The sequence below is a fragment of the Harpegnathos saltator genome, unplaced genomic scaffold (assembly GCF_003227715.2).
Source record: "Harpegnathos saltator strain DR-91 unplaced genomic scaffold, Hsal_v8.6 scaffold3, whole genome shotgun sequence".
NCBI lineage: Eukaryota > Metazoa > Arthropoda > Insecta > Hymenoptera > Formicidae > Harpegnathos > Harpegnathos saltator.
This window is the reverse complement of record NW_020230094.1, coordinates 138,935-159,402: the sequence shown is the minus strand read 5'-3', so window position 1 is coordinate 159,402 and position 20,468 is coordinate 138,935. Positions and strand designations below refer to the sequence as shown.

Below are 20,468 nucleotides of genomic sequence, written 5' to 3'. Positions count from 1 at the left end.
TCTATGCTCCGTCGATATATTCTTACGTCCATGGTGCGGAAAGTCGGTGTCGTAGAGAATGCCGTGTCAGGCCGCTCTCTGTAGATATTTAGTCTCTGTAGATATTTAATCGTGAATCAAACCACAAGTTTTCTGCGCACTGTAAAGTTTATCCGAGATTCAAACCACTATTTATCGGCCTCCTTAATTTTGCCAATTAGAGACTTTTGGCAAGCTTTGGGCAGAAAGTTTGGAAAATTTGTAAATTTTTAAGTATTTGGGTATTAGGAACGTAAAACATAAACATACACGCACGCATACATGTAATACAAATTACGTGATATAAAAAAAAAAATATATATATATATATAAATTAACATTTAATAAAAAGGAATTAATACATATAAATAAATTGGTGAAAGGAATTATATGTAGGCTTAAACAATAACGAAAATTTCCTAGTTTTGGACGATGAACTTTGGATAAATCATGCAATTGTATTATTTCTACGACGGAGGGAATTGTTTCCCGAGGAAAATTAGCTAAAACATAAAACCGGGGTTAATCGTTAATTTACAATTTGTATATTTTTATAAAAAATTTATAAAGTTATAAAAAGTTACTAATGATATCGTCATGAAACGGAAAATCAATTTGTCTGGAGCACTTTTACTGAAGGGAGAAATCGAAGATAGCGTTATTTTACATAATTTGACAAATATTATTATCAAATTGGTTATTTATTTTATTTTTATTCCGTCAAATTTCTCGCGAAATAGGCCACAGGAATCTCTATCGCGTTTATAGACTAGCCGTACCTGACGAGCAAAGGGGCGGCAGCGGTTTCAGGAGGGCAGCTGCGTGCACAGTATGCATGTACCGAGAGGGGTGAGTTCTCCCTCACCTGGACGCCGTGCGTTTAGTATAAGAGAGAGGGGAATGAAACACCACGTAGAGGGTGAAATATGGCAAAGGGAAAAAGGCAGTGAGGAAAAAGGCTTCTCTCACGAAAGTGAGAAAAGAAGTTCGTACGAAGTCCGATAGTTTGACAAAGAAAGAAAAAAGGGGAAAGTGGGGAGTGAATGAGAGAGGGAAGAAAAAAGGGATCGAGAAGGAGCGGAGAAAAAGAGCGAAATGGTGGATTGTGCGAATGAGAGAGAAATAATTTGCGGGAGAGAAAGAGACTAAGAGGGTGAGGGAGAGGGGGAAAGAGAGAGAGGGAGAGAGAGGGAGAGAGAGGGAGAGAGAGGGAGAGAGAGGGAGAGAGAGAGAGAGAGAGAGAGAGAGAGAGAGAGAGAGAGAGAGAGAGAGAGAGAGAGAATATAGATTACACGCGAGCGTGAAAAGAGTGGTTCAAGGTGAAAGAGCGAACGGTGCGACTGTGCGCGAACGCAGGAAGGATAAAGCGAGACAGGTGAGCACCGCGAGAGAGAAAGAGACAGAGGTAAAGCACGCGCACGCTTATAAAAGTAGTACAGACAGGGGGGCACGAAGGGAAAGGAAGGAAGAAAGGGAAGGGTGCGCTCGTGCGAGGATGGTGAGGGGAGCATACGAATAGGGATGGGGAAGTGGTGTGTGAGGAAGAAGGAGAAGGCAGACGGAGGGGTGGGAGCAAGCGACGCGCGCGTAGAGTCGCGACGCGCGTACTCTCGCGACTATAGTCCTGCGGAAGATCATCGGGAGGACTACACCCCTGCCGCAGTGGCGAGGAACAACCCGTAGCGGGTCCGCACTTCATTGGGTCGCGCGCGTTACTCCGGGAGGACAGCGACAGGATGAGTCTTTTGCTGGATGAGGAGGAGATCGACGAGTGAGTACTTTATCGTCCCGATGAAAGGAGGAGGAGAGTGAGTGAGTGAGTGAGTGAGCAAGCAGAGAGAAAGAGAGAGAGAGAGAGAGAGAGAGAGAGAGAGGAGAGGGAGGGAGAGGAAGTCGAAATAACGTGCCGTTCGCGATGTCGTTCCTCGGCTCGCTCTTTCGCGCACACGTTCGCTTGCTGAGGGCGCACGAAAAAGGGCTGGGCTGGTCGCCCTTCGCGAGTCGATCGCGCAGCCCTTCGCGAGTGCTTTGGAACTTGCGCTGAGAGGGTCCGAGTGAATCTTTTATTCGGAGCGTCTTCTCGCGCGATCCGTGGATGATACAGAAAATGACGCGCTCGAGAATGATCTTCTCCTCTTTTTTCTCGCCCTTGTACGCGTCAATGAGAACATCGGAGAGTTGGTAGAAATGGCTCCGCATCCTCCGGCCGACCCTTCGACCACGCAGTCGGAGAGGGCTTTATCGAGCTTCGCGCGCGCATATTTGTGACTTGTGAAACGCTGCTCTCTCACTCCTTACCCCCCTCTCGGCTACGTCGCGATGCATGCCACCTCGACAGATGATATTGATGTGCAATGTAAATACGTGAAGCTACACGGTGATCGAAACGAAAGCTCCTCGCCGAGACGTCGCTCTCGTTTGTCGTGCGAGCATTACACTGTATATACAAATTTCTCTGCGATTTTTCGTGACGTTACCGCAGCCGCCGAGGGAAATCGCGAGACCTTTTCGCGATGAAGAGACGTTTCCCACTGACTGAAATAAGCGGAGAGCCGACGCTTCTTTCGCGCACGAGACTAGCCTGGTTGCAATAATTACGACTACTCGAATGTCGCGTAGACTTAAAAAGATCGTCGGAAATAGCCGACCGTTTCGCGACACTGCGGTGAGCTCACGCGGTGCAGGCGTGTGTCGTTTGAATGAAAAGACTAATGGCCTCCCCTCTCCTCCTGCGGGCGTAATAAGAGCGGAAATATTAAAATTTCTCTATTCGCGCGTAGGTCGCCACGTTTTCTCTCGGCTGCGCCGCACCGACTCTCTCTCTCTCTCTCTCTCTCTCTCTCTCTCTCTCTCTCTCCTCTCTCCGCCGTCGGCGTGTCGGCGGCTGATATTAATTAAAACAGGGAAACGGCTTTAATTAAAGGGAAGCTCACAATGGAGGAGATTAAATAAGCCTATGTGGGACGAGTTGCACGCGAGTTGGAGAAGACTACTCGAAATTAACACGGACCACCGATCCAAATGCTAATCCTTCCAATGTGAGCGAGAGCGAAAGAGTGAGAGGGAGAGATAGAGAGAGAGAGAGAGAGAGAGAGAGAGAGAGAGAGAGAGAGAGAGAGAGAGAGAGAGAGAGAGAGAGTGAGAGAGAGGAGAGGAGGTCGTTGAACTTTGTTCAAACCAATCGAAATGACAAAGTTTTCGCGACGCGACTGTAAGGAAGATTGCGATTAATTGAAAAAGTTAACCGTGCTCACAGAGAGAGAGAGAGAGAGAGAGAGAGAGAGGGGGGAGGGGGAGAGAGAGAGAGGGGGGAGAGAGAGAGGGAGAGGGGGAGAGAGAGAGAGAGAGAGAGAGAGAGAGGGAAAGGGGAAGTGGGGGAGAAGAATCGGGACGCAACAAGCTCGATAAACGCTCCCCTCGCCTCGATTCAATTCGTTAATCTTGAATCACAATGGCGCGACGCCTCACCTTGACATTTGTCAGCCGCATGTGTCTCTTTTCGATTTCCCGCGCGATAAAGAACGCAGCAGTTTTTAACGGCCGCGTCGCGCCGCGCCGCGCCGGCGGAAATAATCGTCGATCCGGCGAGGTCAGGTGAAATTGATCCCTCCGCCGCTTCTTTTTTCTCGCCGTCACTCGGGTGACCAACACACCCTGTATACGCGTCGCGCCAGCTACGGGTGTCGCGTTTCGGCGATAGGGCCGACGGCGAGGGCGACAGGCTTTCGTCTTCAACGATCCGTAACTTTTAACGACGGCCAGTTTTTCCACCTGCGTTTTTCCACCTTTCTTCAGCTGTGCGGCGTGCAACGATAACGCGACGGCGTCTCGTTACAGGTTACAAAAGAGGCACGTCGATAAACGATTTACGATCGCGCGCTAATGCGTCGACGGCTACTGTCACTCACACAGGCGCGTCTCTAATTAGGTCGGCGCGCGGTCGAGTCGTAGTAAACATCGCGGTGTAAACGCCGACGACTTTTCCGACCGCAGCGATTTGTCGCAATTATGCGACAGCCGACCGACCGATCGCTGCCACGTGCGAGGAGCCATGGAAATTACTAAAGAAATCGATCTTTCGCTTCGGAAACGAATATTCTCTTCGAGTGTGAGCTGCTGGAGACTGACAATTTTCCAATTTGATAGAGCATTCGCAAACGTATTCGCTCTTGGCAAACTCGCGCCGAAGGGAAAGATTCACGATCGCCTGCCAGATTGCGTCCATCTATTTGCACGATATCGCGGCTTACATCTGGTGGTTTTGTCGCCCGTCGTCTTCCCCGAAGCTCGGCTCAATCGCCCGCGAGCCGCGATGTATTCTCGTCCGGAATAAATCGATCCCGAATTTGCGAAGTGGCAAATGGCGCGGTAATAAAATTCGTCAGACTGACGACGCGGGATTAAAAGTGTACGAGGGTGGTCCGATAAGTACTTAGCCTACAAAAGAAAAACGAAAATTTTGGAAAAGTGGCGATTTATTTCTCAACATAGTCTCCTTTTAGCTCGATACACTTGACCCAGCGATGCTCCAACTTCTTTAACCCGTCTGAAAAATACGTTTTCTCGAGGTCTGCAAAGTAGGCCTCCGTGGCGGCGATGACCTCCTCATTCGACTCAAATTTCTGCCCGGCGAGTGACTTTTTCAAGATTGGAAATAAAAAGAAGTCGCACGGGGCCAAATCTGGAGAATACGGTGGATGGGGCAGCAGTTCGTAGCCCAATTTGACCAGTTTGACCGTGGCGAGGGCGGAGGTGTGAGCCGGTGCGTTGTCATGGTGGAAGAGCACTTTTTTCTTCGCCAAATGGGGCCGTTTTTTCTGCAATTCGGCGTCGAATCGGCCCAATAATTCGGCATAGTACAGCCCTGTGACCGTTTTGCCCTTCTCCAGGTAGTCGATGTAGATCACACCTTGTGAATCTCAAAAAACGGTGGCCATTACCATCCGGCCGATAGGACAGTCTTCGCCTTCTTCGGAGCACGTTCGCCGGGTGAAGTCCACTGTTTCGACTGTTCCTTGGTCTCTAGTGTGTACCAGTGGATCCATGTTTCGTCGACGGTCACGAAACGACGCAGAAACTCCCTCGGATTGCGCTTAAACAGCGTCAAACACTGCTCACGGTTGCGCTTGTTGTCCGGAGTGAGCAAACGCGGCACCCATCGCGCCGACAGCTTTCTCATGCCCAAAATTTCATGCAGGATATGACCCACGCGGTCTTTTGAGATGCCTACTGTCTCAGCTATCTCGCGCACCTTCAATCGGCGGTCTGCCAATACGAGATCGTAGATTTTTGTCATGTTATCCTCCGTGGTAGCCGTTTTCGGGGCACCTGGGCGTGGCTCATCAAAAACCGACGTGCGACCACGTTGAAACTCGTTAAACCAATTTTTGACGGTCGCCATCGAAGGAGAAGAGTCACCGTACACAGCATCCAAGCGCTCTTTGATTTCGCTGCGCGATTTCCCTTCCAAAAACAAGAATCGAATCACCGACCGATATTGCTCTTTTTCCATTTTTCTAAAATCCGCGGACACGCCCGCTTCCACACGCGGTCAAAACAAAACCACGAGTCCGATTCGGCTGAAATTTCGACAGTAGCCGTCTACGAGAATGTTCTACACGATAGTAAATTTCTCTTGCGATAGTGGCGCCATCGGGCGGTGAGGCTAAGTACTTATCGGACCGCCCTCGTAAGATATACGAGATAGAAGTCTCGTGCGCGAGATGAAAAGTCGGCAATTAAATATTCACAACACGCAGCACTCCGCGCTCTTCGGCTCCCCCCCCCTCCTTTATTGATGGAAGTCGATGTCGTCTGTTCTTTATTTAAAATATCGATGAGAAGAATTTTCTCGAATTCTCTCGTCGGACGAGCCTGTCGCGAGAAAACTCCCCTTCCTCTCGGCCACCTCGACCTGTCAATAAGAAAAAAAGAGGGGAAAAAGCGGGGCAAACTGTCGAGAGGATCCGCTCCCGCGATAAAGAAACGGAGAAGATGAGGCCGAGTGAAACGCATGAGTACGTGTACGTTGACTTACCTGCTTTCCGTTGGCAACAAAGTTGGACGATCGATGCGACTCTATTAATAAGAAGACCGTGGAAGCAGATCGCGTCCTTTTCTCTATAGCCCTCGTGTGCGGCCTCGCGAATTCACCCTTCGGAGCCTGGCATGGGGTGCCGCGCTCCCCATGACTCCCCTAGACTCTCGATTTCGAATACTCCCCTCTCTTTTTTTCCCTTCTTCTTTTCGCCGTCATCGCGTGCTGAGTGACGCAGCGAGCCGTTCCAACGGGAGAATGATTTCTCCTCTCGGCGCCACTTTCCAGCCGGAGGAACTTCCGGGGGGATCGAACGCCGACGAACAAATCTTCAGCTTCCCTGGTCAACAGAAAGATGAATAAATAAGTGAGGAACGAGATCGAAAAGCGGTGACGAAAAAAAATCAGGAAGACGCCGCGAGAGAGGACGAAGCGCGCGCGCTTCAACGCCGCGACGATGAATCTCGGCGGAGTCGGAAGAACGGATTGCGCGATCGCGAATTGCGCAAAGTGCGACGCAACGAGTGACGAATAGCGGCCGCAATGACGCGAGTCACGCTCGTAGCAACGCATTTCTTTGATAAACACCACGCCGGCCAAGCGTCGAGTGTAACAAAGGCGACGCTCGGCGCGCGACGGAAGGACTTGGTCAGCTGTTTAAATGCAGATGAGATCGAGCGGCGAGAGGATGGCCCGTGCTTCGCAAAAATTTCATACAAGTCGGCCACGTCTTTGGCAGAAATTCGTCGTAAATACATATTTTTCTTCGTATTTATTCTTACGGATATTACGTGCTTGTCTCGCCGCGAGGAGGCAAATTCGCCCCCTCTCGTCTCTGTCGAGCTGGACGCTGGAAAGGATCAAAGAGGAAATTGCACCGGAAATAAATGCTGATTAGGCGCCGCATCGTCGGTTTTAGCGCTCGGGCGGCTCAGCAAAGACTCGCGTCTGAGATTCGAGAGTGCCGGCTCTCACCTCAATCTGTATTACGTCTCTTGTATTGTGTTTATTATATTTATTATATTTATATTGTATTTATTATATTTACATTGTATTTATTATATTCTGTTATATCGTGTTGAAGCAAGAGTGAAAATAAAAGTGGCTTCGAATCTGAGACGAATTTCTGTCATTCGCGTCGCCTCCTCCTCCTCCTCCTCCTCCTCCTCCGTTGGCTTTTCCGCTGCAATTTTGCAATTTCGCGCTAACGCGCGAGACGAAGTTTGATCTCCCACGGATTCGTGCCGGGGAAACATCGAGAGAGCGGGAAAATGGCGCATGTTTTATAACAGCCACTCCGCGAGAACGCACTCTCCGCGGTAAAAGGAGAATTAAACGTTAAATTGTTCGCATTAGCGACGTTAATGTTCAATCGGCCGCACGTGTTGGATTATGCAATGCAAAATAAGCTGGTCGCACGCGCGTGCGCGCGCGCGCCGAACCTCGATTATACCGCCGATCGATATAATTTCCAAAGCTTTACCGCGCGGCGGTAGCGACCGCTCGGATATCAATGATGTAATCGAGCGTGTGTTTTCATGTGTGCGCACGTGCGCGTGTGTATACATATCTTGCCTATTTACGCGGGAACGGTCCGATACGAGGTGGAAGATAATTGCGAGCGAAAAACGAAATCTCTGCCTCCTGCGCTGTTCGACGACAACCGAGACAAATCCGCGGGGATTTCTCCCGATAATGATCGGCCATAAATCTTTCTCCGCGCGCGCTTATCGTCTCGATTCGTTTAATTAATAACCGCGAGCCGCGCTATCGCGGAGCGCAATAAATTATTTATAAGAATATCGCCGCCACAAAGAGAGAGAGAGAGAGAGAGAGAGAGAGAGAGAGAAGGGGGGGGACAGATACGCGGCTCCTCGTCGATCCGCGAATCCTCTCGTGACGTAACTCGCGAGCGACGACTCTCTCTCTTTGCGAGAAACGAAGGCGGAATTGACGAAAACATCACACACGTGTCATGACGCGCCGTCGCGTCGTCTCGTATTCCGAGGCGCGCTCGGCCGACATACTACTTTAAGCCAGTACGCGGAAACGAGGTCAGAGGTCAGGTGCACTTTGATAACGTATTCCGCATAATGCCGGCGCATCGGCCGGTCATCGCTGCGCCCGAATTCGGATGGAAAATGCAGATTGATGCAAGGAGCCAGCTGGAGGGAGAAGAAACGAAAAGGGGATTTTCCGAATGTTCGCCACGTAAGCCTCACCTTGATTCTTGTCCCGACGAGATTGCGCAATTAAGTTGGGAGAGGGAGGGGGGGGTTACACACGAAGCAGGCCGTTTTTAAGGCTATTTTTACAAATTTTACAAATTCAACAGGGACTTGAAATTTTCACAGCGTATTCATTAATGTTCAAAGTATAAAATAAATTTGTTACTATCTGTATGGAAAAAGTATACGTAAAACTTTAAACGCATTTATCTGGGAACGCCGTTTTATTAAACTGTTGACACGATTACGTAAAAACTACTGAATCGAATAACTTGAAATTTTTACACAATATACAGTAGACATGTAGTTTTCGCTTCTACCTCGAACACAGTTATATATTATTTTATTTATTTTTTTAAATATAATTATAAGTTAAGAAAAGTTTCATTCTCGATACTTTTTTTTTTGTACACAGTCATTATTCTCCCAACTTGCAACTTGGTTTCACCGCCTTCATTTTAGTACGGGCTATAACGACAACCGGCTATATTTAAAAATCTTTCTCAGTTTTTGGTTTCAGAGCAATGAGAGAGAGAGAGAGAGAGAGAGAGAGAGAGAGAGAGAGAGAGAGAGAGAGAGAGAGAGAGAGAGAGAGAGAGAGAGAGAGAGAGAGAGAGAGAGAGAGAGAGAGAGAGAGAGAGAGAGAGAGAGAGAGAGACCCGGAATTATGTCGACATAACAAACATAGAGCTCGCAAACGGATGACTGCATTTTTATCTATAATTACAAATTGGACCGTTTCTTGTGATTCAATAAAATTTATTTTATACTTTGAACATTGATGAACACACTGTGAAAATTTCAAGTCCATTGATCTCACTGTTTCTGTCAAGGAAAAAATTCGTAAAAATAGCCTTGAAAATAGCCTTCCGCGTGTAATTCGACCCTTAAAAAGCAGGGGTGGTCCCAGCACGAGGCTGCTTGCACTCGCTCGGCCTGCGGCCGACGATAACGGCGCGGTCGCATTGTGCCCGCGAGGGTCACCCCGGCGAGATACCGACGATATCAGATATCGCCGGCGGATATTACGCGACGGTGTCATTGCCTGCGGTCACCATATGGCCGTCGGATTCATGCGCCATCGATTAAATCCGAAACCGAAAGCCGCCCGTTTCGTTCCGAAACTGAGAAGCGCGCGCGCGGAAACGTCACTCTACGCGCTGCTCTTGTTTTTCTCATTTTCATAACCACGTGGCTGATTAAAGGTCGCGAGACACCTGAGGAGTCCTGATAGCCCGATTGCAAGGCGAGCTTGCAAACGAGGGAGATGTTCTTACGTTAGACATCTGTCCTAAACGGCGCGACGTGCAGCTAACGGATACGTCCTAACAGATGTGGTGTCCTTATAAGGGATACGCTATTCGATTGGATGTCCACATCAGGAATTCCGCTGGGACGTTGAGTTTTCCATTTCGTCCGGCCGCGCGTGACCGCCGCCCGTCGCTCGGTCGCGAATCGATTGTCTGAGCGAAGGAGACGAGGCAGCAGCAGCAGCAGCAGAAGAAGGAGAAGAAGACGAAGAGAAAATTGCCTTACCTCAGCGATATGGCGAGTTTCGCACGCGTTTCTCGGCCGGGAATTCAAGCGATCCGCTGCTGCGGGTTATTAAGGAAACGAACGGCCGACGGCCGTTTATTTATCGATATCCCACGGGAAGCCTGCGGGCAATTTACAGGCAAATTGCACGGGGACGCGCGCTCCGGGGAACCGCTCGCTCTCCCCCGCGCGTTCGTCTGCGACGCGCAAACGGAAATATAAAAGCGCGTTTTTTATGGAGAACAGGTGCGCGCTCGTATGAGTGTGTAATCACGCGATATCGCGCTAGACGGGGGAAGCAGGAGGAGGAGGAGGGGGACGGTCGGTTACGTAACATTGTCGGCGAGGCTCGCGAGCGCGAACGGAAGAATGATTCCTCGCTCGTCCGCGGGAAGCGAACGGACGATTCGATTTCCATTCGAAATTTACCCCGGGTTATTCCGAGTTGGCGAGTTCCGTCCGGCAAACATTGGCCGCCGTTGGAGCACGTCGTGTATCACTCGCGAGCAAGAGGGCCAGGGAGGAGGAGGAGGAGGAGGAGGAGGAGGAGTGGTCGCTGTGTGTTTGAGATAACGCGCGCGTTATCTCGAAAGCTCGCTCTTCCTACGTGATTCAATAATGTTATCTCTGGGCTGGCTCCTCTTTGATTTGCGCGCGATTTAATTGCCGAGACATATCAGATCGGCATCCGATCGATCGCTCGCAGGAGTGATCCTTGCGTCACGCCGACAGGCAGCGTCCCGCGCTGCGAATCTTCGAGCGATACCACGTATCGGGCAAATGTTCTTTCTTTATCGCGCGCGCATCGCACGGAGAATGAGAAAAATGCAGAGGCGAGAGGCTAACTGCTGCCGACCGAGTACCCTTTAAACTCAAACGCGCTGACATCTGTCCCAATGACTGGGAGGGAAAAGCCGATCGACGATAAGCCGCGTTACATATCTCGCTCGCGCATTCCCGCCCGAGAGCGCCGAAGGAAATTAAAGGAGTACAGGCCGTTTATCGCGTCGCGAACAGAACAGACGTCCGTTGGAAGCGGAAAAGGCAAGTTTGTCGATGCGCGCGCGACGCGAGAGAGGAAAACTGTCCACTCCCGAGCAGAATATCGTCCGCACGGTCCGTCGTATTAAAACCTCATCCGGCTTCCAAACTTCAAACAGGGTCCGGATAACTTTATCGGTAATAAGCAGTAAAACGCACTGCCGCATACAAATGCCCCGATAAAATTGCCTGAAATCGAGAAACCTGATCAAATGTCCATCAGGACTAAATCAGGCATCCAGATAATGACGTCATCGCTGGTCAGGGATATAATCGGGAAAATATTGCAAGACAATGGCCACATTTCGACCGCGGATAAGGTCCACTCGTAATGCCTTCTTATGGCTTGCCTAGTCATGCCATATCAGGCATAAAAAATTGCCATATTTGATTTCTGCCCGGGGCATTCGCGAGTAAAGCGCGCTGCAGCAAAGCCGCGCTGAGGCAATCGAAATAAAAGCACAAAAATAGTAACCAAAGTGTCGCGATATCCCTGCCACTTTGTCGCTGCAGCAACCATTTCTCTCCGTTAGGAAAGCGAAGCAACGGAAGCGCCCGTTGTCTCCTCTTTGCTTGCTTCCGTCGTCGGGAGCGAGACTGTTGGAAGAAATGTATTATTGTCAGGAGAAGAAAAATTCTTCTCTCGTTTTGCTTTCTTTCACGATTGGGTAAATGGAGGAGACACGGCCAGCGCGGCGCCGAAAAATTTGCGCTTTCTAGCAAGACTGACACTTTGACTGACCGTTTTGTATCCCCGATTCGTGTCCATTTCGAGCGACGATTATTACGCGCGTCCCGCTCCCCCCGAGCTCGCGTTCTCGCACATACGCGATAGCTCGTGCAGTACGTGTAATCAGCGACGACGGCGGTGTGATGGTAGAAATGACGCGCTCGGTGCTCGTGTCGTCCTAGGCAGGCGTGTATAAAAGTTGCCCTCGCGATCGCCGCCAACTATTCCGATCCCGGCGACGACTGGCTGCTCGCGCGCGACCGGACTCGCCGCCGCGGCCCGTTTCATCGGCGCGAATCAGCCGAGTTACCGAGCCACTCCCGTGGCTTTCGTCGCGACGACCCCGAACTCCCCGCGACGAGGGACTCTAGCACCGATCGGCACCGAGCGATTTCCTCGCGAGCGCGGAGCGGGATTTGAGGGTGAGATCTCCGCTTTCGCGTTTAGCTTGAGCCTCACGTTTCGTCTTCCGCCGAGGAGCCGGGATGCAAGCCAACCGGGTCAATTCGTCCAGGAAGGAGGAGGAGAAGGAGAGGGACGACGAATGCGAGTGCAAAATGACCAGGTAGTACGACAATCCAATTCGGAGTCGGAGCGCGCGCGTGCGCACGAATGTTCGCGACATTCGAAAACCGGTGCGAGTACGGAGCGTTTCAGTCGCGCGCGGGAAAGAGGAAAGTTTTTCACCGTTTCGGCAGGTTCTCTCCGCCGTCTGGAGACGTTTTCTCGGTTGAGAGAACGAAATCCAACGAAGCTGAGTGGAAAGCCTCCTGCGGGGGATCTTTTCACCTTCACGAGCCGAGTTTTCGTCTTCTGCTCTCTTCGGCCGACGGGAAGCTCGGTTACATTGTCTCCCCCGTGTGCGGGCCATTAGATTCGCCTTCGACATCGAAAGTCCTTATAGAGCGTCCTTATAGAGCGAGACAGGCACGTGTCGCGACGACCCCGGGCTGTGAGCGAGCTGCGGCTCGCTATTAATTATTCAACGAACCGTGTTTGTTCCTCGAGTCGGAAGTGAGACGATTCGAAAGGCGCTGCGAATCGCCGACGTGTAAGCGCCGATTTGCGAGATTAGCATAATTAGCCGTCGTAATTCTGTCGATGATAAATATTGATAGCGTTTCGACTGCGCTTTGGCCATGAACGTTACGAGAGAGCGAGCGAGCGAGAGAGAGAGAGAGAGAGAGAGAGACAGAGAGAGACAGAGAGAGAGAGAGAGAGAGAGAGAGAGAGAGAGAGAGAGAGAGAGAGAGGCAGGAAGGGAAGCGCGATACTCTCTTATCTGCGAGCGAGATCGGAAGTCACCGCAAATCGTACGGGAAAGAGAGCGAGGGAGTGGGGGAGGGGGAAGGTGCAGAACGTTAATGCGAGTTGCAGCAAAAAAAGCAAGCTAAGAAAGTATGAAAGGAATGCAACTATGTGACGTACCGTCGGAGGAGGAGGAGGAGGAGGAGGAGGAGGAGGAGGAGCTCGTATGAATTCCTCGTCGCACTTGTCGCACGAAATATCTACGCTCGAGTTGCCAACCTTTTGTACCTGCGCTATCTTCTCCGCGTACATAGCGGGGCTTCCCATTATTCTCCCTTCACGGTCGTCCGAGCGAGATGGAAACTACTCGCTAGCACGGACGCTAGCGAGAAACGCGCAAACATACGCCTGCCGTGCACGCTACGCGACGTCATCATATCGAGGGTTGCATCTCCGATGCGATTTCGAATGTGCTGCAGAAGTCACAATGCGCCGGAAAGGGCGAAACTTGGCGAACGTTCGCGGCAGGCACAGATTGCGCGGACTTATGGGATATATCGTTTATACATATGGAGTTTATTATTAATTTTTTTTCCGTACACTCCATACACTCTCATATTTGAAATGGAAATCCGCGCAAGAGTGCCGGTCGCCGTGAACGGCGAATTCGGCCCGATTTATTTGTTGACTAAAACAATATACGATGAGATGGAAAAATCACATCAGAGATGCGTCCGTCGATGTGAAGCGCATGTCGCAGCCCCGAAAATTCACGCGCCACACGTCCGACGAACGCTTCGTATCTCTGTCTTTACTTTCTTTATCTGCTTCGCTCGATCGATCGTAAATATTTGCTGGAAGGAAATGCTTTTAAGAAAGCGCTAAGTCGACGATAAGGAGAGGCGAGAGTTTGATTGCCGTCTTATTTATCGATCGGTAATTGAAATTGGAAAGAAGCGCGATTACAGATCAGTGACGAAAATTACACCGTCGGGCGCACCTATTTTCTGCCGCTCGATTTAATCGTCGGATAACAGATAAACAAGCAACGGCTCTTTTGTAAATGTAGCGGAGACCGATGTAATTTGTCCGCCGATAGATTGTCCGCCGGGATTACCGTCCTCCAAGAGACTAGATAAGAGAGACCACCGCTTTCGATCGACGTGATCGCGACGTGATCCCACGAGAGAGATTGAAAGCACAACTGTTGCGTGATACTCGATCCCGATATATCTACAAATTAGCAAATGCCCGGGAAGAGCGGCGAAATACGAGTCCCGAACGCGTCGGCGCGGCGTCGCATTAAACTTCCACCTTGAATTTGTCGCCGTGCTCGCCGAAAATGCGATACGCGATTATTCGATCGAACGCGGGGCTGACTCAATTACGATGCGCGGCGGCCGAGACTGATTAGGCTTACGATCGCATTAGCCGAGTGAATTTTCGACGCTGCGATGCGATTAGCATTCCTTCGTTCGCCGGGCGAAATTCAATCGGCGAGACGCAGGCCGCGCCGTGTCAAAGGCGATCACAGCGCGATCGAGCCGCTCCGCTTTCCGTGTGATTCAAAGCTGCGTGGAATCTGCTCGCGAGTTTCGAAGCTACTTCCATCAGCGAAATCTTCATTCGTCCTAATCGGGATCACGCGATAAATATGCGAGACCCTAAAATGAGAGGATTCTCCATCTGCACAGATACAGCGATGGCTCCGTACGGCTGCGAAACCCCAACATCGAGCTCATGGACCAGGACATACTGTACCACCTCGCGCTCGGCAGCGGCTCCCACGACCTCGTCGAGATGTTTGGCGACGTCAAGGTACGCTAGGAAAAATGTATTGTTGCGTGAACCAAAATCTCTGTTGTAACAATCAAATAATTTGGTTAAAATAAGCCCAACAAAACTGTTTAGTTCCTGTAAACAAATATCTCGTTTGATTACGGTTAGTTCGTATAACGTAATACTTTTGTTACAGCAACCGAAAAGCTTTAACTATATGAATTTTGTTAAAAATACTATAATTTTTTCTTAATACATAAAATCTAAATTTTAATGCACAGAAAGACAAAATAGTATCCATCGGGCATTATTTTAATTAATGTAAAATTTATATTTCGTTATTATGTAATTTTTATGGATAAAATAACTAGAATGCTTAATTTTTACATATGAAGTCTGAGAACAAAATCATTTGGTCCAGAGAACAAAGCAGAGAAATATATTTAGTTGAGACAACTAAATATTTTGTTATGTAAAACAAGTTATTTGGTTGCTATTAAAAAATGCCTCAACTGAACAGTTTTGTTAGAGATACTAAATTTTTTTTCCTAGTGTGCTCTCGCTCGCTCGCCAACTTTCCCGATTCCGCGAGTTTGGCGAAAATTTCGCCGCGGTATTTCCCAAACTAAGAGAAAGAAATCAAAGACGCTTTTCTGGAGATTTCAGGTGGTCCTACGTTTTTCCACCTTTCTACCCTGTTCTAAGCTGAGCCCTTTCTCCTTGACAGTTCGTCTGCATGGGCGGGACGCCGAAACGGATGGAGCAGTTCGCCAATTACATCATGAAGGAGATAGGTCACAGGCTGCCGGCCGGAACGACCCTCCTCGACATCAGCCAGTACTCCTATCGCTACTCCATGTACAAAGTCGGTCCGGTGCTCTCGATCAGCGTAAGTCACCACATTGCACTCGACACGTTTTACGGACGCGACCGACGCTCGCCTGCGGCGTTCCCTCCAGCCCCTCTCTCTCCTTCTTTCAAGACTGTGGCAAGAATTCTATTTCCGCTTCGACAACCGCCCTGATTAATTATCGAGGAACAAGCGAGCGGGTCAAGTGGACGGACGAAACGCGCGCTGCTTGGTGCCCTTAAAAAGCCGCCTCGCGCGCGCCATCGTAATTGGAATTCGATCGACCGGCGGAATGTTTACGACCTCGAGTGGACTTACCTTCGCACGCCAACACGGAGAGTATTATTATACCGTGGCCGTTCCTACCGTGGTCGATTGCACGTCGAAAGTCACCAGTTTCTTTAATTTATGCCGGTCGACTCCGCGCCGCGGCTCCGACCGGACAGACTTTCCTTCGCGTTGCCTCTCGTTTCTCGCGATCTCTTGGAAAAAGTGGTTAATGCGTGCGGAGATTGTAGTTATCTCTCTCGCGGTCCTCTCGAAAAATCGCGCCAGCGATATATGCGTACGTTATTATCGTCGACGGTATAATTTTTCTCACTACGTGCTTCTCAGTCTCGTAGTCGCGCTGGCTGCTCTCTCGATAAGCGCAGCCTGGGGGTAACTTGCCGTTGCAGGTGACTACCTGATCTGGTTACACGCGCCGTATACACGGCTGGATGGTCAAACCGTTTTCCAGCGGCTCGTTAGCGCAAATTACTCGAGCGGCACGTCGCGTCGGCAGGCCGAGCCGCGCGCCGAGCCGCGAGCCGAGCCGCGAGCCGAGCCGAGCGAAGTTTGGAACGGAATTGCGTTAGCGGTGATCTGCGCCGCCGGGGGAGCAATTAATTCTCTCGCGCGGCGGCGGGAACGCCCGGATGCGCTCTCGCGCCCTCTCGACGTCGCGTCGTCTTCTTTTTGCCTCCTCCGCCTCCCGTTTCTCTTTCTTCCCGATTCGACACGAGTGGATGGGAAGATTGCAATTGCCGATCGGTGTTCGTGTGTTCAGCACGGAATGGGCATACCTTCGGTCGGGATCCTGCTGCACGAGGTGATCAAGCTGATGTACCACGCCAAGGTGAAGGACCCGGTCTTCTTTAGGATCGGCACTTGCGGCGGTGTCGGCTACGAAGGCGGCACGGTCGTCATCTCGCAGGAAGCTGTGGACGGGATGCTGAAACCTTATCTGGAACTGGTACGTGCCTTTGCGCGCGCGTGTGCCAATGATTTTTCACTGACCCTTGTGAGTGGGCGCGTCCCTTACGCGTCAGTCCCTCAGCTGGTCTGCGACAGCCTCAGCTTCTTTATCGTTTGTTTACGATTTAGAACAGGCGCTGACCTATTTCTGTTCTGCTTCGCCCGATAGCGCTCAAAGGGTCCAGCGAGAAACTTTTTTATTTATTTATTTTTTTTTATTAACTGGTGCACGAGGAGAAATTGGCTCGAGTCTCCGACTCGAGTTGTCAAAATGATCCTAGGCTGGGTCCTAGGCTGGTATTCATAGTCTGATCTTAAATTTAAGACCGTCTTAAGTTTATCTTCAGATGCTGTACAAATCATTTCATTGGCTATGGGGTGTTTGAAAGTGAACTTAAGACGGTCTTAAATATAAGGCCTAAGTTATATCGAGATTTCTGGTCAACTTGAATTCTGGCGCCTTTCCGATGAAGGCTTCCGAGTCGTTTGCATGTCACCGGAAGATTGGGTCCATTCAAGCGAACGTTTTTCTCCGCGTGGCTAATGCTCAGTAATTACCCGACTTAGTAATTATCGCGACTGACAAATCACGTCGCAGTTGGTGCTGGGGAAACTGATACGCCGGCCGGCCAAGCTCGACCGGCAGCTCACCCGCGACCTCAGGGCCCTGGCGCATCGCGACGATCCCTACGACACCGTGATCGGCAAGACCATGTGCACAAACGACTTCTACGAGGAACAGGGCCGGCTGGACGGCGCGTTCTGCGAGTTCTCGGAGGCTGACAAGATGGACTACCTCACAAAGATGCACAAAGCTGGCGTGGTGAACATCGAGATGGAGAGCCTCTGTTTCGCCGCGCTGACGCACCACGCCGGCATCCAGTCCGCCGTCGTGTGCGTGACATTACTGGACCGACTCAAAGGCGACCAGGTATACCTCATTCTCTGCTGCTACCGCGCATTCTTTCCCTGCCGATGTAAGGGAAACTCGGGCAGGTTGCTGTTGGCGGCGTGCGATTGCGACACCGAGCTCGGCACGACGAGAGACGATGCAGCCAGAAATTACAATCATCATTACGATTATTACTGTCATTTAGAGATGTGCGAACTATTCGAATAGGAATCAAAGATTTATCAATCGCGTTTGCGCGCATCAACGGGCTACAAAACGGGCCATCCAGGCCTGTGTATGCCTGAACCCTTAACTTGTGTAATTAACTTAACTTATAATTAATAACTTAATTATAAATTACTTAAAATATTTAAATATATATTTTATTTTAAGATGATATTACAATATCAATATATTCCCTTTTATATTAAAATCTCCCATCATTATTTGCATGTTTAATAGTCATGTTAAATTTTTTAATGATTCGATTCGATTCGAATTCGACATAAAAATTCTTGATTCGCACATCTCTACTGTTATTATGACGACAGGAAGACTCCTCCAGTCTTCGGCACATTGTCTCGTGTTAGACTGACCTCGGCATTGCAACCGCCGACCTCGCTTTGGGCGAGCCCGGATTGATCCACCCAACTAATCTCGATGTCGACTCGACGCAAAGGTCATGGCGCCCAAGGAGGTGTTGGACGAGTGGCAGATGCGGCCGCAGACGCTGGTCGCTCGTTACATCACCACGTACCTGCAGAGGAAGGGCCGCCTGTCGCTGGAGGGCCACGGCTCCATGTGCGTCAAGAGCCCGCGCCGGTACAAGCTGGTGCAGCAGGAGTCGGAGAATTACGACTAAGCGCTCGCCGGGCGATCCGCGGTCGCTTCACGCCGGGGAACGGGGCTGCGCGGACGGGTGTCACCTCGGCTCGACCTTCGGGGAGATCAGCGACTCGATCACCGGCGCTCGCTCGTCTGCGAGGAAAACCGGCGGAACCGGCCGGCTTGAATCGAATCGGGGAAAAGAGGAGGGCTGCTTTCCTTTTCTTCCTACGCGTCCGGGGCAAAATTGTCACGCTGTATCATCCGTAATAATAATAACAACAGAACACGTCTCGCCGTCTCTCGCCCTCACCGGGCACCAGAGCAGGCGGAGAAACAAAGAGCAAGAGAAAGAAAGCGGTATTCCGTGATCCCCGAGAGAGGACACTCTCTCGACTCTTCCTCGCCGTCTCGTCTCGCGCCCGGTCACCCCCAAGTACAAAGCGTGCGGAGTCGCGCCTCTCCAACGGGAGGAAGCCGCACGCGAACGCGGTAGTTTGTTTTGCGAGTCTCCCGCGAGGAGGACGAGGCGAAATCCGACCTGCGATATCGTCGCACTCCACATGACCAACAACACCCGCGCGTCACGGCGACGCGACCGCGACCGACGCGGAGGAAGAGCATCGATGCGGCCCGAGCGAGCTGCTGTTGCTCGTCGAGGCAACCGGCGTAGTCCCAAGTAGACGATGCTCGACCTTGAGATTCGCCCGTCAACACGCCGATTGAACCACACCATGAACGCGGAAGCACCTTCCTCCTCTCGCCCTTCCCCCCCCCCCCGTGACATCACGGTCCGCGACGCGAGAACGTCGTCTCGCGGATGATCTTCAGGGACTTGCATCGACAGGAAAGTTGCCAGACGAAATCCACCAACGGGCCTATCTCGCGGTTTGTCGCCCGAGGCGTTTTTTTGTATCGATGGCAGGGGGAGGGGGCGGCTTCAGGGGAAAATGTTTGGTCGGGCGAAGCAAGCGACATCCGGTGAAGCACCGACGTCGCGATTCGGGAATTCCAATCAGAAATGCCGGATACTAGAAAAATCAATTTAGTATCTTTAGCAAAACTGTTTAGTTGAGGCATTTTTTACTAGCAACCAAATATCTTGTTTTATATAACGAAATATTTAGTTGTCTCAACTAAATATATTTTTCTGCTTTGTTCTCTGGACCAAATGATTTTGTTCTTAGATTTCATATGTAAAAATTAAGCATTCTACTTATTTTATCCATAAAAATTACATAATAACGAAATATAAATTTTACATCAACTAAAATAATGCCCAATGGATACTATTTTGTCTTTCTGTGCGTCAAAATTTAGATTTTATGTATTAAGAAAAAATTATAGTATTTTTAACAAAATTCATATAGTTAAAGCTTTTCGGTTGCTGTAACAAAAGTATTACGTTATACGAACTAACCGTAATCAAACGAGATATTTGTTTACAGGAACTAAACAGTTTTGTTGGGCATATTTTGACAAAATTATTTTGTCACAACAAAATTTTGGTTCACGCAACAATACATTTTTCCTAGTGTACTTTACCGGAAGGACATCGCTCACTCGACCAGTCATTTTTCCTCGTGTGTATAAAAACACACATGTCGTCGGAGAAGAATTCTCGCGACCCGACACGTCTATGTCTAATTAGCACTACTCTCTCGTAGCGGTTCGATAGCACATTTCGCAGTATATTACAGTCAACGTATTAACGCGCTTTCGTTCGTTCTCGTTACTCGTAATGTGGGCGGGGTATGTTTTACCGCATGGCGGGAAATATTTGTTCGGGCGAGGCAGCTTTCCGGGTGAAATATGAACGAGGGAGATCGCGGGTGTTCCGCCAAATTCCACCAGAATCTCGATAATTCAGCCTGAATTCTGAAAACTCGAGGCGAACGTTCAGACTCGAGTCGATATTTCCCCGCGGAAAATTGCTTCGTCCGGGCAGACATTTTTCTGCCCGGGTCGCGAGCTTTCCTCGCAGTAGTCACATCGCGCTCGCGATCCTTCCTCTCGACCTCCCGAGAGAAACTGCCGCGACCTGCTAT

The 20,468-nt window shown here is 50.1% G+C and overlaps 1 protein-coding gene across 2 annotated transcripts; it reads left to right on the top strand.

Annotated features, from left to right (window-relative positions):
- Positions 1-1,601: 1,601 nt before the first annotated feature.
- Positions 1,602-18,994, top strand: LOC105185491 (uridine phosphorylase 1). 2 transcript variants are annotated; one of them, XM_011145050.3, is made up of 6 exons: positions 1,602-1,789; positions 14,533-14,656; positions 15,345-15,506; positions 16,516-16,701; positions 17,302-17,634; positions 18,275-18,994. In XM_011145050.3, the coding sequence occupies exons 1-6, from the start codon at positions 1,755-1,757 to the stop codon at positions 18,455-18,457; spliced, it is 1,023 nt and encodes a 340-aa protein (XP_011143352.1). In that variant the 5' UTR covers positions 1,602-1,754; the 3' UTR covers positions 18,458-18,994. The 2 variants fall into 2 exon arrangements, with proteins under 2 accessions (XP_011143352.1, XP_011143351.1); XM_011145049.2 differs by lacking the exon at positions 1,602-1,789 and adding an exon at positions 11,573-12,155.
- Positions 18,995-20,468: the final 1,474 nt, after the last annotated feature.